Source organism: Anguilla anguilla, chromosome 15 (genome assembly GCF_013347855.1).
Source record: "Anguilla anguilla isolate fAngAng1 chromosome 15, fAngAng1.pri, whole genome shotgun sequence".
NCBI classification, from domain to species: domain Eukaryota; kingdom Metazoa; phylum Chordata; class Actinopteri; order Anguilliformes; family Anguillidae; genus Anguilla; species Anguilla anguilla.
The window spans coordinates 13,630,351-13,651,479 of record NC_049215.1 but is presented as its reverse complement, the minus strand read 5'-3'; the positions used below and the strand labels follow the sequence as shown (position 1 = coordinate 13,651,479).

General features: G+C 41.6%; 1 protein-coding gene across 2 annotated transcripts in view; it reads right to left on the bottom strand.

The window, feature by feature from the left end:
* Positions 1–4,179: 4,179 nt before the first annotated feature.
* LOC118214213 (protocadherin-8-like) overlaps positions 4,180–21,129 on the bottom strand; it is a 48,459-nt gene continuing 31,509 nt past the window's right edge. The window contains exons 4-7 of one of the 2 annotated variants that reach the window (XM_035393934.1): positions 6,240–8,539; positions 6,051–6,127; positions 5,378–5,505; positions 4,180–4,941 (exon numbers count right to left, since the gene is read on the bottom strand). In XM_035393934.1, coding sequence (XP_035249825.1) covers positions 4,601–4,941; positions 5,378–5,505; positions 6,051–6,127; positions 6,240–8,539 — 2,846 coding nt within the window. In that variant the 3' untranslated portion in view covers positions 4,180–4,600. Of the gene's footprint in view, positions 4,942–5,377; positions 5,506–6,050; positions 6,128–6,239; positions 8,876–21,129 lie in introns of those variants that run through there. The other variant, XM_035393932.1, reaches the window with a different exon arrangement.

Here is a 21,129-nt window from a genome sequence, read left to right as displayed (position 1 = left end):
CGCCCCTCATGCCATATATCCAACGTCGATAAATGGGAGCATTTAATCTCTCCTGCCTCGTGGTGCCTCAGTCCAGGTACTTAAGTTTACAACACGAGACGCGAACAAGGGAGAGAATACCGAACTAACTAATACAAGACGATAAACGAAATACACCCTCCCTCAACAAACAATCCGACGACTTGTTGCATAGAAACACCCTAAAAATCGATGTAAGCACTACAAATTGAAGTAAACATCGGATAAACTGCCCCATTTTGATTTTAGCCGTCAGCATTACGATTGGGTTGTACTATAAAGTCAGGAAAAGAGGTTTCTCCAACACGACAACTGTCTTGGGGAAACTCCTCAAGTGAGGCAACTGGGTCCATGGGCAGTTATCTCAGTTAATTCTGGATAAGGTGGACTGGTGCACATTTCCTGCAAAGCCAGTGCTGCCAGCTTACTTTAACTCCGCAGTCCCCTGCCAGCCTAACCAGAGTGCCGCTGACAGTCACTCTTGTATGATGAGACAGGGAAAAACTGCCGCTTGAAATCTTCCCTTCACTTCAACACGGGGACCATATTTAAAATGCGCTTCACATTTAAAATATTACAAGTTCAAATCCTCAGCTGAATCAAAAGAAAAATTGGCAAGCACTCAGCCTTGAGGACTAGAGGCTGCCCTCACTGCTCTCGATAACTGGATTTTAAATGCTTATATTATAGTTATTCTGTCTGTAAAATAAAGCAATCCGATGGGCAGTTTCCATTCTTAATCCCCGTGTTTGATGGTTGACTGGAAATTTTATTCACCTAATTGAACTTTTGGAGGATTAAAATTTGAGGATTAAAATTCAAATTTGTATGTCGTTGAAGGAAATTAGCAGCATGGATGGCAAATGACAATGATGCAAAATAACTTGCGGTATAAGTACAGTAAAACCTTTTCTAGAAAACAGGATCAGCAGGCAGTCATCTATATTTACATTCTTTTCATTAAAATGCCTAATTTGGTCTTTTTGTGTGGCGTTCGCGTTTCAGGCCCCTTTGTCAGCAGTCCCCAGTGGGATAGGAGTTCCCCCAGGCCAGCTCCCAGCATGCTTCTCTTTGACAGCCCTGGCAGTTCGTATCAAACGGAGAAAAAGAAGCAATTGCAGCAACCGCAGCCAAATGAGCTCCCTACCGACATTGCGCGCATATCCACCGCAAGGAGAAAGTCCCCGTTTCGCACCAACATCCATAAAACCAAAGGTTTGCTGCATGCGATTCCCAGGGGTGAAGAAGCAGCGGACAGTCACGTCACTGCAGCCAGCCTCAGAAACGCGCAGCTGGGCGCCTGGTGAACACCGCGGTTCCCCCCGAGTGACAGAAGAGCTCTCCGCTATTTTTTATGTATTTATTTATTTATTTATTAGATCAAACGAACCATCTCATCCCACTAAAGATCTGATGATCCTCTTTGAAGTATACATTTGGAGATGGAAGTAGGCTCTCTCTGCTGGCTTTGCCAACTCTGCTAATGATGAGTCATAGCGTTTTCAGCCAAACCTTGTCAGCACCCTGGTGAGATAACTCAAGGTATTACTCACTTGATGGATTTGAGGGAGATTAGTGTACCATAGCCACAGATTTTATATAACCCATCAGATACTCAACTGCAAATCATTAAGTGTCATGACCAAGTACAATACTGTGGGAATGGTGCTCTGCACTGTAATATAGAATCTGGTCTATAGAATCTGTGCTGTAAACCCACACAGTGTCCTGAGTCAAAAAATCCTCAGGGCTGGGAGTGAGTGTTTTCACACTAAATATTTACTCCTCTAAGAAGTAACTGTTAATCCTTTTACTTGGCTCCCATCTAAACTACAGCAGGATAATCTCTTCCTTAGTCATGGACTTGATCATGGAACCCCTAGCCCTGCCCCCAAACCCTCACTCCTCCTCTTCCTACAGCACAGCTCTGTCTTCTCCTCTGCCCTGAGTGGGACCTTCTCTTACTGTGCATGTTCCTTTATCAAACTACAGCATCCTCTTCCTCTAACAAAACTCCTTCCTCTTCCTCATGCCACAACATCATCATCTTCCAACAAAACTCCTTCCTCTTTTTCACACCACAGCAAGCTCAATTAGCAATCGGATTCATAGTGCAGTTGTTTCAGGATTATACTTGTTTATACTGAATTCCCCAGGAGCAAGGTAGATAAGCAGACATCATCATTTTTTTAACACAGTAAAATGTCCAGTACTAATACAATTCCAATAGGGACCATACGTACTCTGTAAGAGTCGATTTAACACTGAAAATCTTACTGCGCATGAACACCCAAAGAAACAGACCACAAAGTTATAGAATTTCAACAATAAAATCAAGTTTTCAGTTTTGTCTGAAGATCGTTTTGTTTCTGCAAAATATGAACACTCGTGTTCAAGATGCATTTTTACAGGCAGGTCCTGAAAATATTCTACTGTCTAGTTGTAAACAGTACAACACATATGGTATGGTTGTGGATGCAAAAGGTTAAAAACAGTGCAAAATCACCCAAACCACACTGTTTTAAAGGTTAAGTCGGGCTGATGCAAACTGAATTGAAAAGCAGCAGTACAAATTATTTGGAAAAGATTGCATTCATGCTCGCACAGCTGAGCAACCAGGGTACAAGTACCTCTGACCACAATGGGCTCCTGATGCAGGGTCTTTTTGGGACACAGGGCTCACATGTAAATGTAATCATTTTGTGCAGAGAGGGCCTCAGATTACTAAAGCAATGTTCACGAGGGCCTCTACTCCAGCAGAATCAAGCCTTCTGTGGAATGATGACAGCAATGTAAAAATCTGCCTTGACAACCACTCATACATGCGAATACAGTTTACAAACAGAACCTCTGATTTTGTTTATTTATTTTCATATGCGAAACATAACTTGATAAATGATTGAAGCATTTTAATTTCAGAAGTTTGGTTCTGCCTTTTCTCACATGGTGCTTCAGAGAGAATTTCCTTTTGTGTTGTATACATGCCCCTATTCGCGTTGTATTGGTTTACTAACCGACCTATTCAATTTCAGTCTATACGTTTTATTCACAGTCTGAAGCAACATCCACCAGGGTGCAAAACAGCTGCATTTCCAATAGCATGCACATAAAAGTTTGTAACGGAGCGAACTCTCCGTTCCTGCTACTGTGTATCTGCTTATGGTAGCGGTTGTTTGGCGCGAGTAGGCCTATGCTGCTTTGATAAATGTAGTGCGCACCATTTGTCTGCTGGTTCAACTCAAACGCATTCGCTACTGAAAATCTTCTCACCACCATAATGTACTGCAGATAACTTAAACATACACATCCGGTTTCAAACAATAAATTGATTTATTTTAGTATACCATGTTCAATAAACCCAATGTTAGGAGTTGCTACTAACCGTTGCTTGTCCCGTTTGTTCTATGTTCAAACTGGAATGACGTAATCCGAATGTCACGATTCTTTGCAATTTTATTGGAAGCGCAGGACAAGAAGAATTGGCTATTTTAGACGGGGGGAGACCGTTAAGTGTAGTCTGTAATATTTCCTCGTACCCAATTAGATGTGTGATTATTAGATATAAAGTCGCAACTGATAAAAATAATTATACATATATTATGTGTAAATACATACTGTCGTTTCTTCTGTGAAATAATTGAATATTGTATGCAAATATTACAGTCTGGATTGTAGAGTATATAAGCAGGTCATTTGCTGTCAGTAGGGTGGGTGGCAGTAGGTGGGTGTAATTGAATGGGTGTAAGTGATGTGCTGATTCCTTTGTTTTGTATATGTATATAAATGTTTGTGTAATAGTTAGGGGCACTTTTGTAAATAAAACACCCCACTTGGGTTGCACAAGTTTGAGTCTCATCTCCAAAGTTCACTGTAAAATTCGCAGACTAACCGTCCTTGTAGCAAAGTTTAAAGGGCAATAAAACGGGGAACACATTTCTGGTTTTAAAGGCCAATATCTTTTTTGACTTTAGATGCTATAGAAAATATATTCCTGAATCCTGAAACTGAGGCTTAATCACAAAAAATACACTCAATATGCCTTTTATAGTCTACTGAGCCACCAAAAAGTATAAAAATTTTAAATGTATCGATAATCGAGTTCATTCCTCTAAATATAAATTCTGATTCATAGTTTTTGTTTCAGGTTTTTATTTACCAAGAAAATTTCTGACCATAGCAATACAAATTATTTAAAATATATATTTTTAAAAGTATTTACATAGATCATATATATACATATAATTAATTTACATGTTAACACATGGGCAACATAACGTGTGTTTCAGGACAAACATTTTCCACAGGCGTTTCAAGGTAATGCAGTTTTGATCATGGACATGTGTTTACATGCAGCAGTCATCCCCACTAAAACCCTGTTTAAGTTCTCATATGCCACTTAGTTTAACAGTGGGAGGGAACCGCTTCGTTGTAGAAGGTCTTTACAGAGAAGGTGCTCAACAGATTTCCGCAAATACAGCAACATATATATTTAGTGCATTTCAAGCATTTTATCAGTCACTGTCCCTTTTGTTGTTTTGAGTGCCCCCTACAGGTCACAAAAATACACTGCAATTTCCTGCCGTTAAAAGAAAGTTGCGACCGTTGCCAGAGCTGCTGCTGGGGCATCCTGGCCCTGCTGACCCTGAACATCGGGGCTCATGCCTGAGTGTTGCTCCAGCTGGCAGTGGGAACGGAGGGCATTCCCGTCCTGTGGAGACGTCTGCAGTGGGGTCCAACCTCTGGAGACACTTGTCCTACAGCCCAAGTCTCTCCAAGGTACGAGATTAGCATGGGGACTGTTGACTGACACCTGGGAAAAAGCTATCGTGTAGCCATTGCTGCAGGCGACTGTGGTACGAGTTGGGATTGCACAGTGGCGGTTCTGAAGATCTACATCAACGCTGCTGGCTGGATGGAATGTGCCTGAAACAGAACACAAGAGTATTTTAATTGAACATAAGATCCATATATAAACACCATTGGCAGAGTCTATGCTAACAGTGGATGCCATTGCAGTCTGCAAAGACCTGTGAGCATGTGCCAGAACATATAGTTTCAACACATTGGGCTCCCCCAACAGATACTGTGCAGCTCTTGGTATGGTTTCATCTTTTGGTAAGCATTCCAAGAGCCAAATACTCACTCTTTATCAGCCTATTGGGATCTGATCTGGTTGTTGATTTTAAAGTAAAAACAGAAGCTGGCAGAGCCTGAGGCTCTCCAGGACCCTGGTCCATTGATAAATATGTAGGACTGTACAGTCTTGCACACATATGCAAACCTAGTTCTTGTCAATGACTCTAGAGGAAAGCGTTTTTTTGCCGTATTGGCTGATCAAAGGTGGAGGTGAAAAACTCACTGTTTGCCCGGGGAAGAAGCACGCTGCTGTTTTTCTTGCACCCATCTCCGCTGATGTCAGAATCGCTGTCATTGAAGTCGCTGTCTCCTTTGCCGCTGTCCTTCACGCTCAGCTGATCCGTGGTCCCACTGTGAGGAAAGGGAAGGGCATTAGGGACCTCGCAACTCTGTCAGACAACTCCGTCTGACTGTGCATGTGCCCTGTCACAAATAATACATCTGGCCAAATCACAAAAATAACGCAAAAAGTCCTCTGGCCCACTTATAGACAGGAGCATCCCTCCTGTGGATTAATATTAGCCAACCAGGATTTGAGTTTGTTATGAAAATGGATACATTAACTATAGAAAAATAATACAGGAGAGAATACACATTCAATGAGAAGGATTTAACATGCTACAAACATATATTCTTTAAATATATTTGATGAAATGGGTACATCTGATTGTGCTATTTATTTCAATATGTGACATGAGTGTTATTATCATTAGATACATTATGGCGTTTCTAATGATATGCCTACAGCTGGATGCATTTGAACTGACCCTATATCATAGCATGGGCTGTAAATGTGAGCAAATATGCTCTGAACAGGTTCTTTTTTTTCCTGGTTAAATAATACAGCCAATGGTACAACCATTTCAATTGTTCAACAGGCAGATAATTGGCCTTACCTCAACTGTAAGCTGTATTCCTCACACTGCCACAATGACACAGGTTCAAAGGCCTTGCTGAATGAGGAGAGAAACACCTGGAAAATAAAAAGCAGGTTATTTGTACCATGGTGTTTTTTTTTCCAAGTTAAATTCAACAGCAGAGAATGTTGTGTCAAAGTTGTCATTCATTCAGTGTGAAGGCCTTACCTTAGTCTGAGAGTCCGGAGTTCTCTCCTGATAAAGTTTGCTGTATTCATGTCTTGATGACGCAATCTGCTCGTTGACCAGGACTCTGGGTCCGGCGAACACATTTGAATCCTGTGATTTGTGCACGGGAAGAGGGCTTCTTCCGAGGGGGCCATGTGCCGAGTTTTTCTTGGAATTGCAGTTCCTTCCATTGCAGTTTAACTTGCATGACAGCGTAACAGTCACAATCGCTATGAGCAACAGTGCACAACCCCCGCCCAGAATTACGATAATAATGAGCGAAACGTCCAGTTCGGACTTTTCTTTGTCGATTGACTGCAGAATGGCAACAATCTGACCTTCCAATGGTTGCATTTCTGTTACCACGAAACGTATAGTGGCGCTGCAGGACAGTGGCGACCTCCCGTTGTCGCTGACGGCAATATTGACCCGCAGCACGTCTCCACACATGGACGTCAGTCCGTATCTCAAAATTATTTCACCACTGTCCTTGTTGATGGAAAAAAGCTTTTGCTCGTCTTCCAAAATTTGGAAGATTAGCTGGCTGTTCACACCGTCGTCTGCATCTCGTGCCCTGATCCGGAGTACTATGTAACCAGGGGGCGCGTTGAAAGGTACGGGCACTTCAGCAGAGTCGTTATGCAAAACTGGATGCGTTATATACGGATAATTGTCGTTTTGGTCAATTACTTTAATTCTTATTAATGTAGTACTCGACAATGGAGGGGAACCTCTGTCCGTAGCTTGAATGTTAACTTCGATTTGACCCACTGATTCGTAATTCAATGACCTCACAGTATATAAAGACCCTGAGACCGGGTCGACGGAAACAAAGGTTGACAAAGGCGCACCACCGACGTCTCCGTCTATGAGTTGGTACGTGACCTTGCCGTTTTCACCCTCATCAAGATCACGGGCAACCACGGTGATAACATAGGAACCCGGGATATTGTTTTCAAGGACGGAAACTTCGTAAACCTCCTTGCTGAAGAGCGGAGCGTTGTCGTTATCGTCAGTCACTTTGATTGTGTAGTGTTTAACGGTTTTGAATGGGGGAGATCCCAGGTCTTCGGCCACAACAGTAAGGTTGTACTCTGGAATTCGTTCCCTGTCCAGAGTTGTGGTCGTCACTATCATGACGCTGTCACCATAAGCTTCTTGCAGTTTGAAATGCTTGTGCCCGTGTAAACTGCAACGCACATACCCGTTTGATCCGGAGTCTCTGTCCGAGGTGCTGATTAGAGCCACGAAACTCTCCTCAGCGGCGGATTCCGTAATGTAGGCGACACTGTCACTCGTCGAAGTCATCGGTTTGATGCTGATCTCCGGCAAGTTGTCGTTTACATCTACAATTTCTATAACAACTTTACAAGTGGACGGGATTGAGTTTAAGCCTAAATCGTAAGCCTGGATGTTCAATTCATATGACCTCTTTGCCTCATAATCGACCAAAGCCTTCAGAGTCACGGCGCCAGAAAACGGGTCTACTTGAAACACCTGCTTTACCTCGTCCAGTGACTCTTCTACAAATGCATACATCACCTCACCATTAATACCATCGTCCGGGTCGAAGGCGTGTACATTAAGAATAAGAAAACCAACTGGTGCGTCCTCAAAAAGCTCCACCTTTATGGAATTGTTCTCGAAAGTCGGGCTATTGTCGTTGAAATCTAGCACTCTGATATGAACTGTCATGGACCCTGCCCTATGGGGACTCCCCCCATCCATAGCAGTCACCTGAATTGTGTACAAATTCTCAGCTTCCCTGTCCAATTGTTTCACTAATACCAATTCAGCGTGTTTATTCCCGTCGCCCCCTTCCCGCGCCTCGATGCCAAAGTAACTGTTGAAAGAAATCTGGTAACTTTGGATATAGTTACCCCCCACATCCTCGTCGACAGCGACGTCCAAAGGAAACCGCGAGCCCACAGCCATATTTTCTGAAATCTCCAAATAAGTCTCATTCAGTGGGAACTTTGGGGAGTTGTCATTGATGTCTTTCACCTCGATCTCCACGTGAATCAGCTGGAACTTTTCCTTGGCAAACGCGACAATGTCAAACGTAATCAGGCACCGGGGTGAGCGAGGGCACAACTGCTCCCGGTCAATGATCTCCCCGACTGTTAAAAGTCCATCATTCTGACGCATATGAACGAGAGAGGAGTTTGGCTTCTGCATAAAGCGAAAACTTGTCTGCGGGTCTTCGGCCGGGTCGATCCTCAAATCCAGTGACAGATGTCCTATCTCGGTGCCAGGCGAATCCTCTTCATAAGTATAGTATTTCGTAGTTGTACTTTCCGCTGTGCAGATTAAAATAAATAATATGGCGCATGCACTCCGTATTATCTGTTCAAACATGTTAAATGCGTTTAATATATAAAATTGAAATGAATCTGAAGTCACGTCTTTCTAGCAGTGTCTCGCAGTCCCAAACTTCAGTCTGACCTCCACAGATCTGTTTGTAGAACTGCAGCCGGATTTAACACGTGCTCTATGCAAATCAGTTCGTCTATTGACCAATGATAATCTGTTGATTTGCCAAACGGTACCCAGTTGTCGAGTAGAGATTAGTCTTTCTCTGCAATTGGCAAAAGGTTTTCAATTTGTTGTAGGCTGTAAATTGTCACGTTAATAGGTCGAACTCACACACACACACACACACACTATATATTGATATATACTATATATATATATATATTTGGTAGACAGCCATTTTAACATTGCATTGTTTCTACAATGTTAACTTTCGCAAAGTAATCTTTCTGGATTGAATCCCAGTTCATGAAAAATCTGCAGTCAATGCAGCACATACAATCTTATAAATCCACAAGAATACCTACCTTCAATGCATTAGAAGCTTTTTAACGTTATTTCCATGAGGTACACTTAGTCTTAATTGATCAATGTCCTTTGATGGTAGATGGGCTACAAGTGATCTCTAATTCAGTGCCTTTAATTTGTTTTGTGAGTGCGTATAAACAGATTTAAATAGTACATGTCTTATTCTGCATTAATAGGCTCATTCATGCATAGGATCCCTAAAGAGATATAGTTAAATTAGCACGTAAAATTGCACAGTGATTACAACAGCAACAGGATAAATGGAAGTGTGAGTTTAAGCCATACAATAAAATGTATATACCGAGTAGACCTATGCATTAAAGTGCACACCATTTTCGAATTTATTGATCTGAGGACCTTACAAATACCGTGAACCGAAGAATTGTGGAGAAATTATCTATCATTTTACAAGGGATACACATCAATCGAGATATATCACTATATCACTGCTAATGGTAATGGTAACCTGGATTTAAAATAATCTGCAAACAGTGGCAAAGTTTGTAAGGATTCGAAAAAGATTCCTGGCTCCGTGGGTTGCAAATGGGTGGGACTGAAATCAGCCATTTTCCAGATATCCAAGCAAGGGAAAATCACAACGTAGCTCAAGCACGCTCAGGTGTTCAACTGCTCTAAATACGTGGACTAAATGCTTAATTGCGGTGGAAGTGCTGATACACTTTGCATCCAATGTGACCGACCTGGATTTATGATGTCACTTCGACTTTTAGCCTATTCGTTTTTCATATCCAAAAATAGAACTAATAAACTGCGAAACTGTTGGTCCAATACAGTTTCATTTAACCATTTGAGAGCATATTATCTGCCCTTTGCAGCTGTTTGAAAGGTTACCCAGTAAGCGAGATATGACATATGGTTTCTTGTTTATAACCGCAAATGGGTGTGAAGTTTTCTGACAGAGGGTCGAGGTGTTACCTCTTTAACAGGTTTGTCCTAAGCCTGTTTTGTAGCCGAGCCACGTGGGAGGGCACACGCATGTGAAAGTTCCTTATTGCAACTAGTGACACAATCACACACGGGGAAACGTTTAATAGGTGCCAGCAAGTTCTGAGTAGAAATTAAGGGCATTGTATTGCCTCTGTATTCATGTATAACTCTGCCTTAATGGTATTTCGATTTTTTTTAAGGGAGCTTGATACTGAAACAATTGCTGCCATAGGCAACACACTCGCTAAAATAACATCGTTGAACGATGGCATCATAATGATGATAATGGAAATTATTCAAGGTTCCAGACATTACAACTGCAGTCTCCAAGACCACACGTTCCACAACATAGACCCTAAAATCTAGTTTCCGGATTATGGATTGTTATGGGGGTCTAAATTAAATTTAGCCTGCTATATCATAAAGGGTGAAAGCTAAATGCAACAGAAACTCAGGTGAGTGCGCACAGTACAGCGTCTTATGGGAAATGTATTTTAAAATAGGTGGAAGTAGGATAGTGATCCGACGCTGAAAATAAACCAAGCTGAACTTTCTTTACGTAAGAGACTGTCAGATCTTAACATGTTTTGAAATGAAAAATTAGACAGACGCTATAGCCAACATACAAAAAATGCGTTCGCAGTGTAGGCAGCGTAGGCCTACGAGGGCATTGCAGTCACATTGACTATTAGGCCTATGATTGTGAGTCATCATGATTAGATCTCATTTATACCAACTTCTCGAAATCCTGAGAATTCTCACTGCAGAGAAACCAGCAGGTCCTTTTTGACCAGGAGGGCAAACAGCTTAAGATAAGGGGCTGATATAAATAACATCCTGCAGAGTGAAAAACAAAGATTGTGGCTTACTATATACAAGTCAATTACACTAGTTTCTTATTTATGACAGCGCGTGTCTGTGAAATGACAATATTGAGTCCCCTCTCATCATAATGGAGAGGTCTGGTATAGAATTGAATACCAATTACAACTATCCCTTGCTGGTTGCTTATTTTACTTTTAGACCACAGTCGTACATTGCAAAAGATAATTCGACTTTCATGACCCTCCCGTCTATATTATGCTGCACGCTAATTAAATAAATATACCAGCCCATTATTGGTTTCTAGTTCCGGTAGCAACTGTTTATTTTTCAGAGCACAGGAGCAGGCATAAAGTGTAGCCTACACCCGGTCACAGATACGGTCTGTATTGGGATTTTGCATGCTTCACTGTGTTCTGTTGGACTACTCTGGGCCGCGTTTGATCTTGTCCGTTTCAAACTCCCCCTGGGGTTTGATTATCTAGTACTTGATTTTAAATTGTAGAAAGGACCTTGTTTCGGATGGATTGTTCTAGTGCTGCCGACTCCAACCTGTTCGGTTAACATATGGTACCCGACTGAAACCTAAATCCGCTGTTAGATTGTTGCCTCACGCAGCGTCAAATAAAGTACCATTGAAATAAACGTCCAAAATCCCTTTAACAAAGACAAAGGAATCTCTGATCCGTTATTTGCTGATCCCCTGCTTTCCACTTATGCTAAATCTAATGGCTAGTGATTGTTCGCTATAGTGGAACTTTATAGTAGGCCTATGAAGTGTGTATACGCTACCAATCCTTTTGCGATGTCGCTTTAATCTCAGAGGAAGATAACAGCCTCAGGGATCAATTCAATCTGGTTCTTGATCAGCGGTCCAAATGGAGATTTTACGTAAGTATTCATAAAACAAAGGTTAACAAATGTGTCACGCTAACCGTGGGCTATATCAAAATGTAAATCCATGCCCATGGGATGTCAAAAATTATTCATGAATAAACGCTGTTTTAAACCGCGTCTACAGGCAATGTTAATTAATGTATGACTGCCTATGACGTATGTTAACATTAAGGATAGTCAGAAAAAGTGGCATTTTGCATATAAAGTGAGAAATGTAAGCGATAGCAACTTGTTTTTGCATAACTCTCACTTGGTGGACTTTTCTAGGCCTACAATTACCAATATATCCATTTTTGTATTTGTATTATAGTCGTAAACATTTAGTGAAAAATGTTTTAAAAGCCGATATTAAATCAGAATTGTGTTCCCGAAGACCTGAACCATGTGCTATGCTCTTTTTGGATTGGGAAGAGTACGCCTACTGCAGTAGTTACACGTGAGTTTACAGCGGGATCAGACATGACAGGTAAAGGTGCCACGTTAATAATCCGATTCACGAAGACATGTTTATGCAGACAAAGGGCGTGGATCCATGTACTGCGTTAAATACCAGATCCACTGGCGGATCCATTGGCGGATAATTAGGCTAATGCCAAACAATTTGACTGAATTTGTTGCTTGCATCTAAGAAGCTCGTAAGGGTTCTGTCTCATCTTGTGTGTAGGCTGCGCAAGATAAGATCAGAGCTATTTTAGTATTAATTACACAGTCTAAAGTATATTGCAGATGCAAAATTCTTGTATTCGGTCGTGCTTAAAAGGTTAAGGCTAATATGCAAAAACAACGGCAAAAGCCAACGTCATAGGCTACACACACACACTTCAAAACATCAGGTCAAATACTTTTAAATGACAATTAATAAAACCCTAAATGCGCTGAGTGGTTTTAGAGTGGGCTATAGGCTAGTTTTGCAGGCAAATACGCTACCATTTCCCGTTTTTGGTTGGCTGACAGATCAGATTACCCGGGGATATTTTCATCAAATTGGCCTTTATGTAATTATGAAGCTAGACAGCGGGGAGTATTTCTAAGTCATTAACTGGGCTCTTGTTGCCTCGGATTGATAGTTTGTTTGCCACTTAGGGCCGTTGATCGCTGGAGATCACAGCTCAAAGACGCGTGTGGTCACATTTAAGGCATTAAGGATGGACCATCTGCCCTGGTGGTAAATGTATTTAATTAAAGCGGAGTATGCCGGGAACCCCCAACCACGGAGATCACAGCGAACTCTAGACTCCAATTAAACACTGTTTCTTCAAGTATCTTTGTCTGGTGCCAGTTTATAAACACAGGCCATGCAGTTCGATTTTAGCGAATTTCCGTTACACATAACACATCTTGTTTTTTTAAAAATCGCCTACTTAAGCTTTACAACGGTGATGAATTGTAAAGGCTGACGCCGAGCACGGTGATTATCCAGGAAATGTGTGAGCTTTTCGGACCTGTGGCGGGTGCATTCATTCTTCGTTGCCTGAGACTTGAAATGTGCAGTCTACTCGAAACTACGGTGGTATTCTGTCCAAACCAATAGTGAGCGTTTTTAAACCGCGAGAGATCTATCCATCCATTATCTAATGGAAGTCCATTATCCATTATTTAATCCCAGCGTGCATTGGGCAAGAATACAACACAGACAGGTCGTCAATCCATTCACTCGCTATTTAGAGCCTAACCTGGGAGGAAACTGGAGTATGAGGAGGAAACCCATGCAAACACGGAGAGAGCATGCTAACTCCACACAGAAAGGCCTTGGTTGTGATATGAACCTGGGACCTTCTTACTGTGAGGCAACAGTTCTAACCACTGTACCGCACCATAGTGCCGCCCCAACCCTGGGAGCTGTTCCTTGAAAATATTTCCGCAAAAAATATTACCCCCGTAAGAAATATTACTACAGACAAGTATCTTACATTTATTTCAGTGTTTGTATTACTGTAGGGACAAAGCCAGTGAATTTCCCCAGCTATATTGGGGCCCGAGAAGAGTGCTTTGCTCTCTGATATCACTACTTCCTCTGTGTGTGCAGCAGTGTGCTGTGGCAAATTACAATAAACAGTAAATGCCTCGAGGCAAGGGAATGCTGGCCAGCCTGATTAGAAAGGTTATATTATTCCCTGGGACTTCATAAAAAAAAATGAAGCATAACCATGGCAACTCTGTCCACTTGTTTTTAGGCCCTGCCTCAGTTCTCTATCACCTCCCCACAAAGGCACCCCCCCCCCCACACACACACACACACCCGCCAGCCTGAGCCCTAACACGCAGCCAATAACCCCCCCCCCCTTCCCCCGCCAAATTGCTCCCTTGAAACTCCACAGAGGTGTCTGTTTCACCCCTGAGGGGACATGAGGCCAGTTGCAAAATGCAAGGGTGACGTTTAATTTAAGCCATTTGGGCTGTCTGAAAGCCGGAGAAGGCTTAGCTCGAGCCCTGACAAATGGTGTGTGCGGCAGATGCTGAGATGACCCAGGGTCCCGCAGGAGCCAGCACCTCCAGTGCCGAGGCACAGAAGAGGCTCTGTAATCAGGCTAAGCTGCTGTGTGCACAGCCACTCCCAGGGAACGCATCACCCCGCCATGATGGATCATGGCTGCCACCGCTGCCCTTCATTCTGCACTGCTGGAGTCGCTTACACTTTGTGTGTGAAAAATCGCACATTATTTTTAACTATACTTTTGATACATCTACTTCATTAAAAGAACACACCGCAACCATAACGACAAAAGAAGGAACAAAAACGTACAAAACAATAAACTCCAAAACTGTGCACAAAGTAAAATTGTTGAGGGAGACTCGAAAAGGCTAAATGTACCACTGACAATCATAGAAAAAGAGCACAGCACAGTACTCTGTTTTTTCTTTGTTTTCTTTTGCATTTAAAGACCAACCCGGCAACGCAGATATGCAGTAATGTCATAAATATCACATAAGCACTTAAATGTAGTTGTAGTTCTACAGTAGTTGTATGACCTCAATAAACTCACATTTTAATTGTACAGGACTTTTTTGGTCTACAGCCACATGCAAAAAAGCTACCAAATGGCAATTGAATTATAAATTCTTCAACATAACAACCTGGTAAATGGACTGCATTTATATAGCGCTTTTATCCAAAGCGCTTTACAATTGATGCCTCTCATTCGCCAGAGCAGTTAGGAGTTAGGTGTCTTGCTCAAGGACACTTCGACATGCCCAGACCGGGGTTTGAACCAGCAACCCTCCAACTGCCAGACAATCGCTCTTACCTCCTGAGCCATGTCGCCCCAAAACATTAAAGTTGTTGCAAATAACCCGTTCTGCTTACTAATGCATAATTCTTCCCTTTGTCAATTATTCTTCAAAAATACCTGATCAGCAATTTAAGCAAGCTTGACACAGAATCACTAAGCAAGATAAATAATTTCTAAAGAAATGCATGAGAAATTCGGTAACATACCAATTAAAATAAATTCAGCACAACTTGATGTATATATATGTAGAAAGGCTTAATTTTATTTATTTTATTTATTAAGGTGTTTTGAGGTAGATCTCAAATGGCTGAAACTAACAACGAACTGAAATTGACGATCAAAGAATTTATCAAATGTTAATATGAACTTTTTTAAGCAGAAGAAGATCAAAAGACACATTAGCATTCTGAAATATATCACGCTCTGCCAACTCCATGGAGACCCCTGCATTCCCCTTCCATCAACCCATTGTGCAACTCCCCCCCCCCCCCCCCCCCCCCCCCCCCCCCCCCCCCAAAGCGAGCATCCAGCCATCCATTTCAAGTTTCACTCAGTTCTGTCCAATATAGTGACTGAAATGTGGACCCCCCCCCCCCCCCCCCCATAGAGACTACAGAAATCTTTTCATGTTGAGTCACAAACAATAAATGCATTACTTTTAGATTACAAATGTAAAGTTGCCTATCAACTAGTTGTATACCCATACGTAATAAAGACGCATAATCATAATTTCTTAAATGAAACGTATATAATCTTCACATGGTTCTGATTTTTTTCTTTTTTTAGCTCGTAGATGTATTTTTCATTTATTTCCTCAGTGTGTGATTTGTATTCGCAGAGAGCTCCAGGGGGCTTTCGTAGCCTACATGAAAGATCGGGTCTGTCGATTGTTCTGCGAATATTACTTTAATCCAGTACCAAATTTATATCCACTGTCTGTTTCGCATGTAGTATGGTGAAAATACGCTTTCCTTGGTTCACCGTAAGCAACCGTCAACTAGGCTATTTCGGGGACGGAGCGACATCTGCAGGATTCCAGCGCAATTTATCTTCTGTGGCGAGAGCAGTCAGGTAAACAATATTTTCAATGTTCACATTTAAAGCACGATTATGTGTTGATTGGATTCACACCCTTTTCAAAGTCTAAATAGTCAAATCAGGGCAGAAGCGCCATTTTCATTTTTTGACAGTGAAATATTTCTCCATTGATGTAATTCCAAATAGAAGGGATATTAGGCCTACAATTTGACCACCTCTTAATCTTCCAAAAAGCGTGCTAAACCTGACACAGAAGCGATGTCATTTTTTTATTAATCATAACTTCATAAATATGTAAATATTTCGCACAGCTTATTTTGTAGCCTACTTACAATCTGTACAACATTCTGTTGAGTGTTTTAATTCCAGTTAATTATAGTTAACGCTATACATTTCTCAACCTGAAGGTGAAAGGAATAAAACCGTCAAAAAGAACCATTTGTATTCGTCGTTACCCCAAAATAACACATCCGTAATTGTCTACTTAAACATAAAAATGAATAGGCCTACTTTACCCTAATTCTGATAACTCCCATTTCTGCATAATTCTGAATACTACTTAAAGGCTGGAGTATATTTTTATTCTTACTGTCCTTGCAAGCTGTCTAATTTCCAAGTGCAACGCTGTGAATGCGCTCAGCTGATAAAAACTATTGTGTACAATGTGGAAGGTAGTCAACAATAGCAGCTGTAAACAGCCCTGATGGGAAGCCGGAAAGGTGCTGTCAGCTTTGATTCGACATTGTGCTCTTGCTGTTGGCTTTTTTGTGCGCTTTAGACACGCAATCATTCCACCACAAGTTTTATTTATTTATTTATTTATTTGCTTTCTAATCGCGTGTGAAATGTATGCTACCCTGCACATTCCACCTTTCGTTTTTTCGGTTAATTTCATTTTTCATCTTCGCTTTCAGAGACGTGTATCCTCCAGATCATTGTCTGACGGTATGGAACGCCCCACCCCCGGAATGCAGGTCGAACCGTGCCAGTGGAATACCTGTTTGATCTGCGCCCTGCTTCATGCCCAGAGCTCCAGCCCAATCCCCACCTGCTACCACGTTTTATGACTTAAGCCAACAGGCTACTGTGGAGGTGTAAGACTTTAAGCAAACCTCTCCCGTTAAATTTTATTGCGATGTCGTCACATTGCCATTTGTAAAAGCAGACATTTAGCGTGAAGTTGTAATTGCGAACAACGCGCGGTTTCACGTAGCCTAGTCGGTTATTACCAGGCGTAAGTCTTGTCTTCTTTGTATTGTGTTCGTTGAGCGTTTTAATCAATGCGATTCAAACCTGGGAGACTAGAGAGAAATGAATTACTGCAATGCACTTTATTTGCACAGAATCCCTAAGATGTACTCCATCTTACCGCCTTAGCATCCACTGACAAACGCAACAATAGCTTACTTTATATTTTATAACTAAAACGAAAATACGTTCCCAGAATATTCCTGGTAAACGCTGTAAGACTTCTAGATGCACTGTAGACTAGAGTTGTATGAAATCGGTTTTTGATTAGTATCGAACAAGTAAAACATTCTATTTCCATTTGTAATTTAGGAATACATTCCAGTGAGTCACGTAAAACTCCAACGCATGATGGCGACAGAGAGAAAGAAATTACACAACACGTTTTATGCAGCAACAATGGTCGAGCCGGTTGTAATAAAACCATCTTCATTTCACGAAAAAGAAAAACGCGAGTCTTTACAATAAACTGCAGGGGTACATTGCCATTGTTGTCCCGAACAAGTAGCGTTACAAAGCAGCGTCTTTCTGAAATGTGCGTCTCCCTGAATGAACACAAGGTTACTAGTTGCTGTTTGAGGTCTGTCTTCGGTCGACTGAATTCCTTACTTATTCAATGAATCAGCCTATGATTAAATGGAAGACACGGTCCGTCTCTTATGAGACCTCAAACAAGCAGTCTATACTGGACGGTCAATGAAATCACCTGCTGACATTTCAATGTAGGCTACTATATTTAGGCTAAGTAAACAGGCATCATCAGAAACCGGCCAAATAGGCTATTTTGAACAATCTCTTAACTGTAGCAGTGGACCCAATAATCACTATACACTAATCGCATCCGTCAATTCGCCCTGCGTTAAGACCCCTAACATACCACAATACACTCATCCCTTTAAGGTTTTAATGAAAATCTGTTGGGACCCATCTAATTAATTGATTGAGGGTTACTCGCTAATGCAATTGAAACAAAGGGGTTTATAACAACAGCAATTAGAATGAAATAGTATTAACTAAAAGGGGATTACAGTTGTTTATTTCACGTCTAATGCCCCAGGCCCACAGAAAAACAGCAATTAGGTTTATGAATTGGAGGTGGTTGGGGTCAAAAAGTGGTCAGCGGAAAACTAAATCTCCCAGTACATCCCACATCCTTAGCCCCCATAAGTCAAGAGAAAAATCAGGGGAATAGGCAATGAGTACACTGTAGCCTATCAGCACAAAGTATTTGCATCAAATCAAAATCATCCAAGCTTTCCAGTTTTGCAGGAATTAAAACAAGATAGACCTATTACAAGACTGTTTACAATAGCTATCCACAACAACATAAACATGATGACTCTAAATATATTTTTTTCTTTGAAAGAGTACATTGTTAAATTTAAGAGAGAGAATGCTCAGGTACGATACATAGTCATGCAGCTTAATCTATTGAGGGCAGTGCACAGGTAACCCATTTTTGGATACACCGTGCTAGAATTTTAACAACAGGAAAGATTTAATTGAACCCAAAGTCCAGAGAAAGGCAGAGATTAACAATGAGGAGTACTGGTTCTGAAGGCGTTTTGGTGCCCTGAGTATCATTACTGCGGACTGTTTTGAGGGCCGCAGGTAGAATCACGCTGTTCCAGTGTGGTCAGTGTTCCAGTGTGGTCAGTGAAACAGCCTTTTTCCCCCCTGGTGTGCATAGGGACCCAGGGGTGCTGCCAGGGGTTCTGGGCCCCATGAAATGATCTCAAATTGGGCCCTACCACCACAGGCACTTCCAGAACCTAATAAATCGACCCATTCAACACTTCAAATAACAACATTTGCAGGCGTGCAGCTCTCTTATTAGAACATCAGATTAATAACTTTTCATATATTTTTTGAGGGCCCCTGTCAATCAGGGCCCTTGGAATCGTCCTCCCCTCCCCCATCACCCCCACCCACACCCCCCCATACGGTGCCACGGTAGGGGCAGAAAGCGTTTGTGTTGGGTAGACGGGGTTAATCACTCCCATTTCTTTGAAAGGCAGTTATTTCAAAGGGGGCTCTCTTAAAGTAAATGAACTCTCCCGAAAAGCGAGGCACATCTCTATGCTTTCTTGGAACAAGAGCAGATAAAACGAACCCTTTTGTGAACATCTTAAGAGCTCGTCTGTCCTCTCGAGTTCTTTGGAGGGTGCTTTCTTGGAGACTTCAGTAATTAATTGTCTCAGTCTAAGAAATTTCCACTTCAGCTCTGCTGTAATCTCCCTGGTGCCCTCTCCGTGTTCCATGGTGTGCAGCCAAGCTTAATTGATTTTTTTAAAGTATGGAGTTAATTTCACATCCCGATATTAGTAGCATTTTAAGAGGTGGAATTAGATTAAATCAGATTCATTTTAAAGGCTTCTTTCTTTCAGCTGCATATGTGAGGTGGGGTGAGTTCTCACACTGTCAAACATACGTATGCCTTAGGAAATAATATGATTGTTTACTGTAAAGACAGACAATCAGACCAGTTTCAGTTCAGATCTCTCATGTCCGATGTGAACAGTTACGCAGCACAATAAACAAAAGATGATGGTCAATTCATGAACACCAGTAATTATGGATTAACTGTTTGCTTTTCCACCATAATTAGGTACAAGGATTATGACATTTTGGGGCCTGCAAAAATTATTAATCGGATAATATTCTTAGCGTAGAACTGTAATTCCATTTTTTCCCCCCAAAGTTTTATCGTCTATTTGCCAAATTAACAAAGGCTTTATTCTCTGCCCCAGATTTAATCACTGAACAGTTGTCAAGAGCAGAATGTTAACAGACAAGACAATGCAGGTATTTATGCCAGAGATCAGCAGAGATGAGATGGGAAAGTCTCATTTCCATGTGAGGAGGGGAGAGAACAGACGGGGTTGGTGAGGTAGGGCTGTCATGGCGACCGGGGCCGCTCCACGCTGGGTACGCCTATAAGACCAGTCTTGCCTTTTCTCCCTCAGGCCTCACAGGAGCAGGCTGTGAACACATTATACACAGGCCAACTGTGTGTGTGTGTGTGCATGTGTGCGTGGGTGTGTGAGAGTGTGTGTGTGTGCGAGTGTGTGTGTATGTGTGTGTGTGTGTGTAATGGGAAAGGGGTCATCTCCTACGGACTTGTTAGATGTCTGATTTTGGCTTAATTAAAGTAAATAAATAATCAACGTGTGTCTGTGACTTTAGTATGAAGACCACAACACCGTGACCAGTGTTACAAAGCCAGACTACACAGAACCTCCCATAATTCTCTGGATGTTTCCCAGCATGTTCTTGCCCCAAATTCCCTAGATGGGTTAAAGGTAAGGATCAAACAAATCTTTCACATACCAGGTACATGAAAAATGGGCACAGAAGTGATAGAATTCATAGATGAATGCTTTATCTAATTACGATGCGGAAAACTAGGAATAAATTAATATGCACAGCTGACATTGATATGAAACAACAGTTTCTATTGAAAGTCTCTCCAGACAAGCAACAGAAACACTGTCTAGACAAATGATAAAAAGATGGGTTTTGGATGTTAAAACTCACACTCGGCTGTTCAAAGAAATAATGACTTTTTTTTGCTTTGCAGGCCTTCTCTCCGTGAGCCATGTTACACAATGACTAGAAAAATCTGGAACCATAAAATTGAAATGAACCTCCTCTCACAAATACAATGAATATTTAATTTCAGCTGAAAAATAAGGTTCTTCCTGTGTGCCGTGTCCTTGGCTACATGTGCCGTCCTTTCAAACGCCTGTGCAAAAAAGGACAAAAGTTATCACCATAAAGACTGATTCTATTATTTTCTACAACAGGGAAATTGTGTACTGCCTTACTGCAATCCATCATTTATAAACAGATATCTTTCTGTGCTC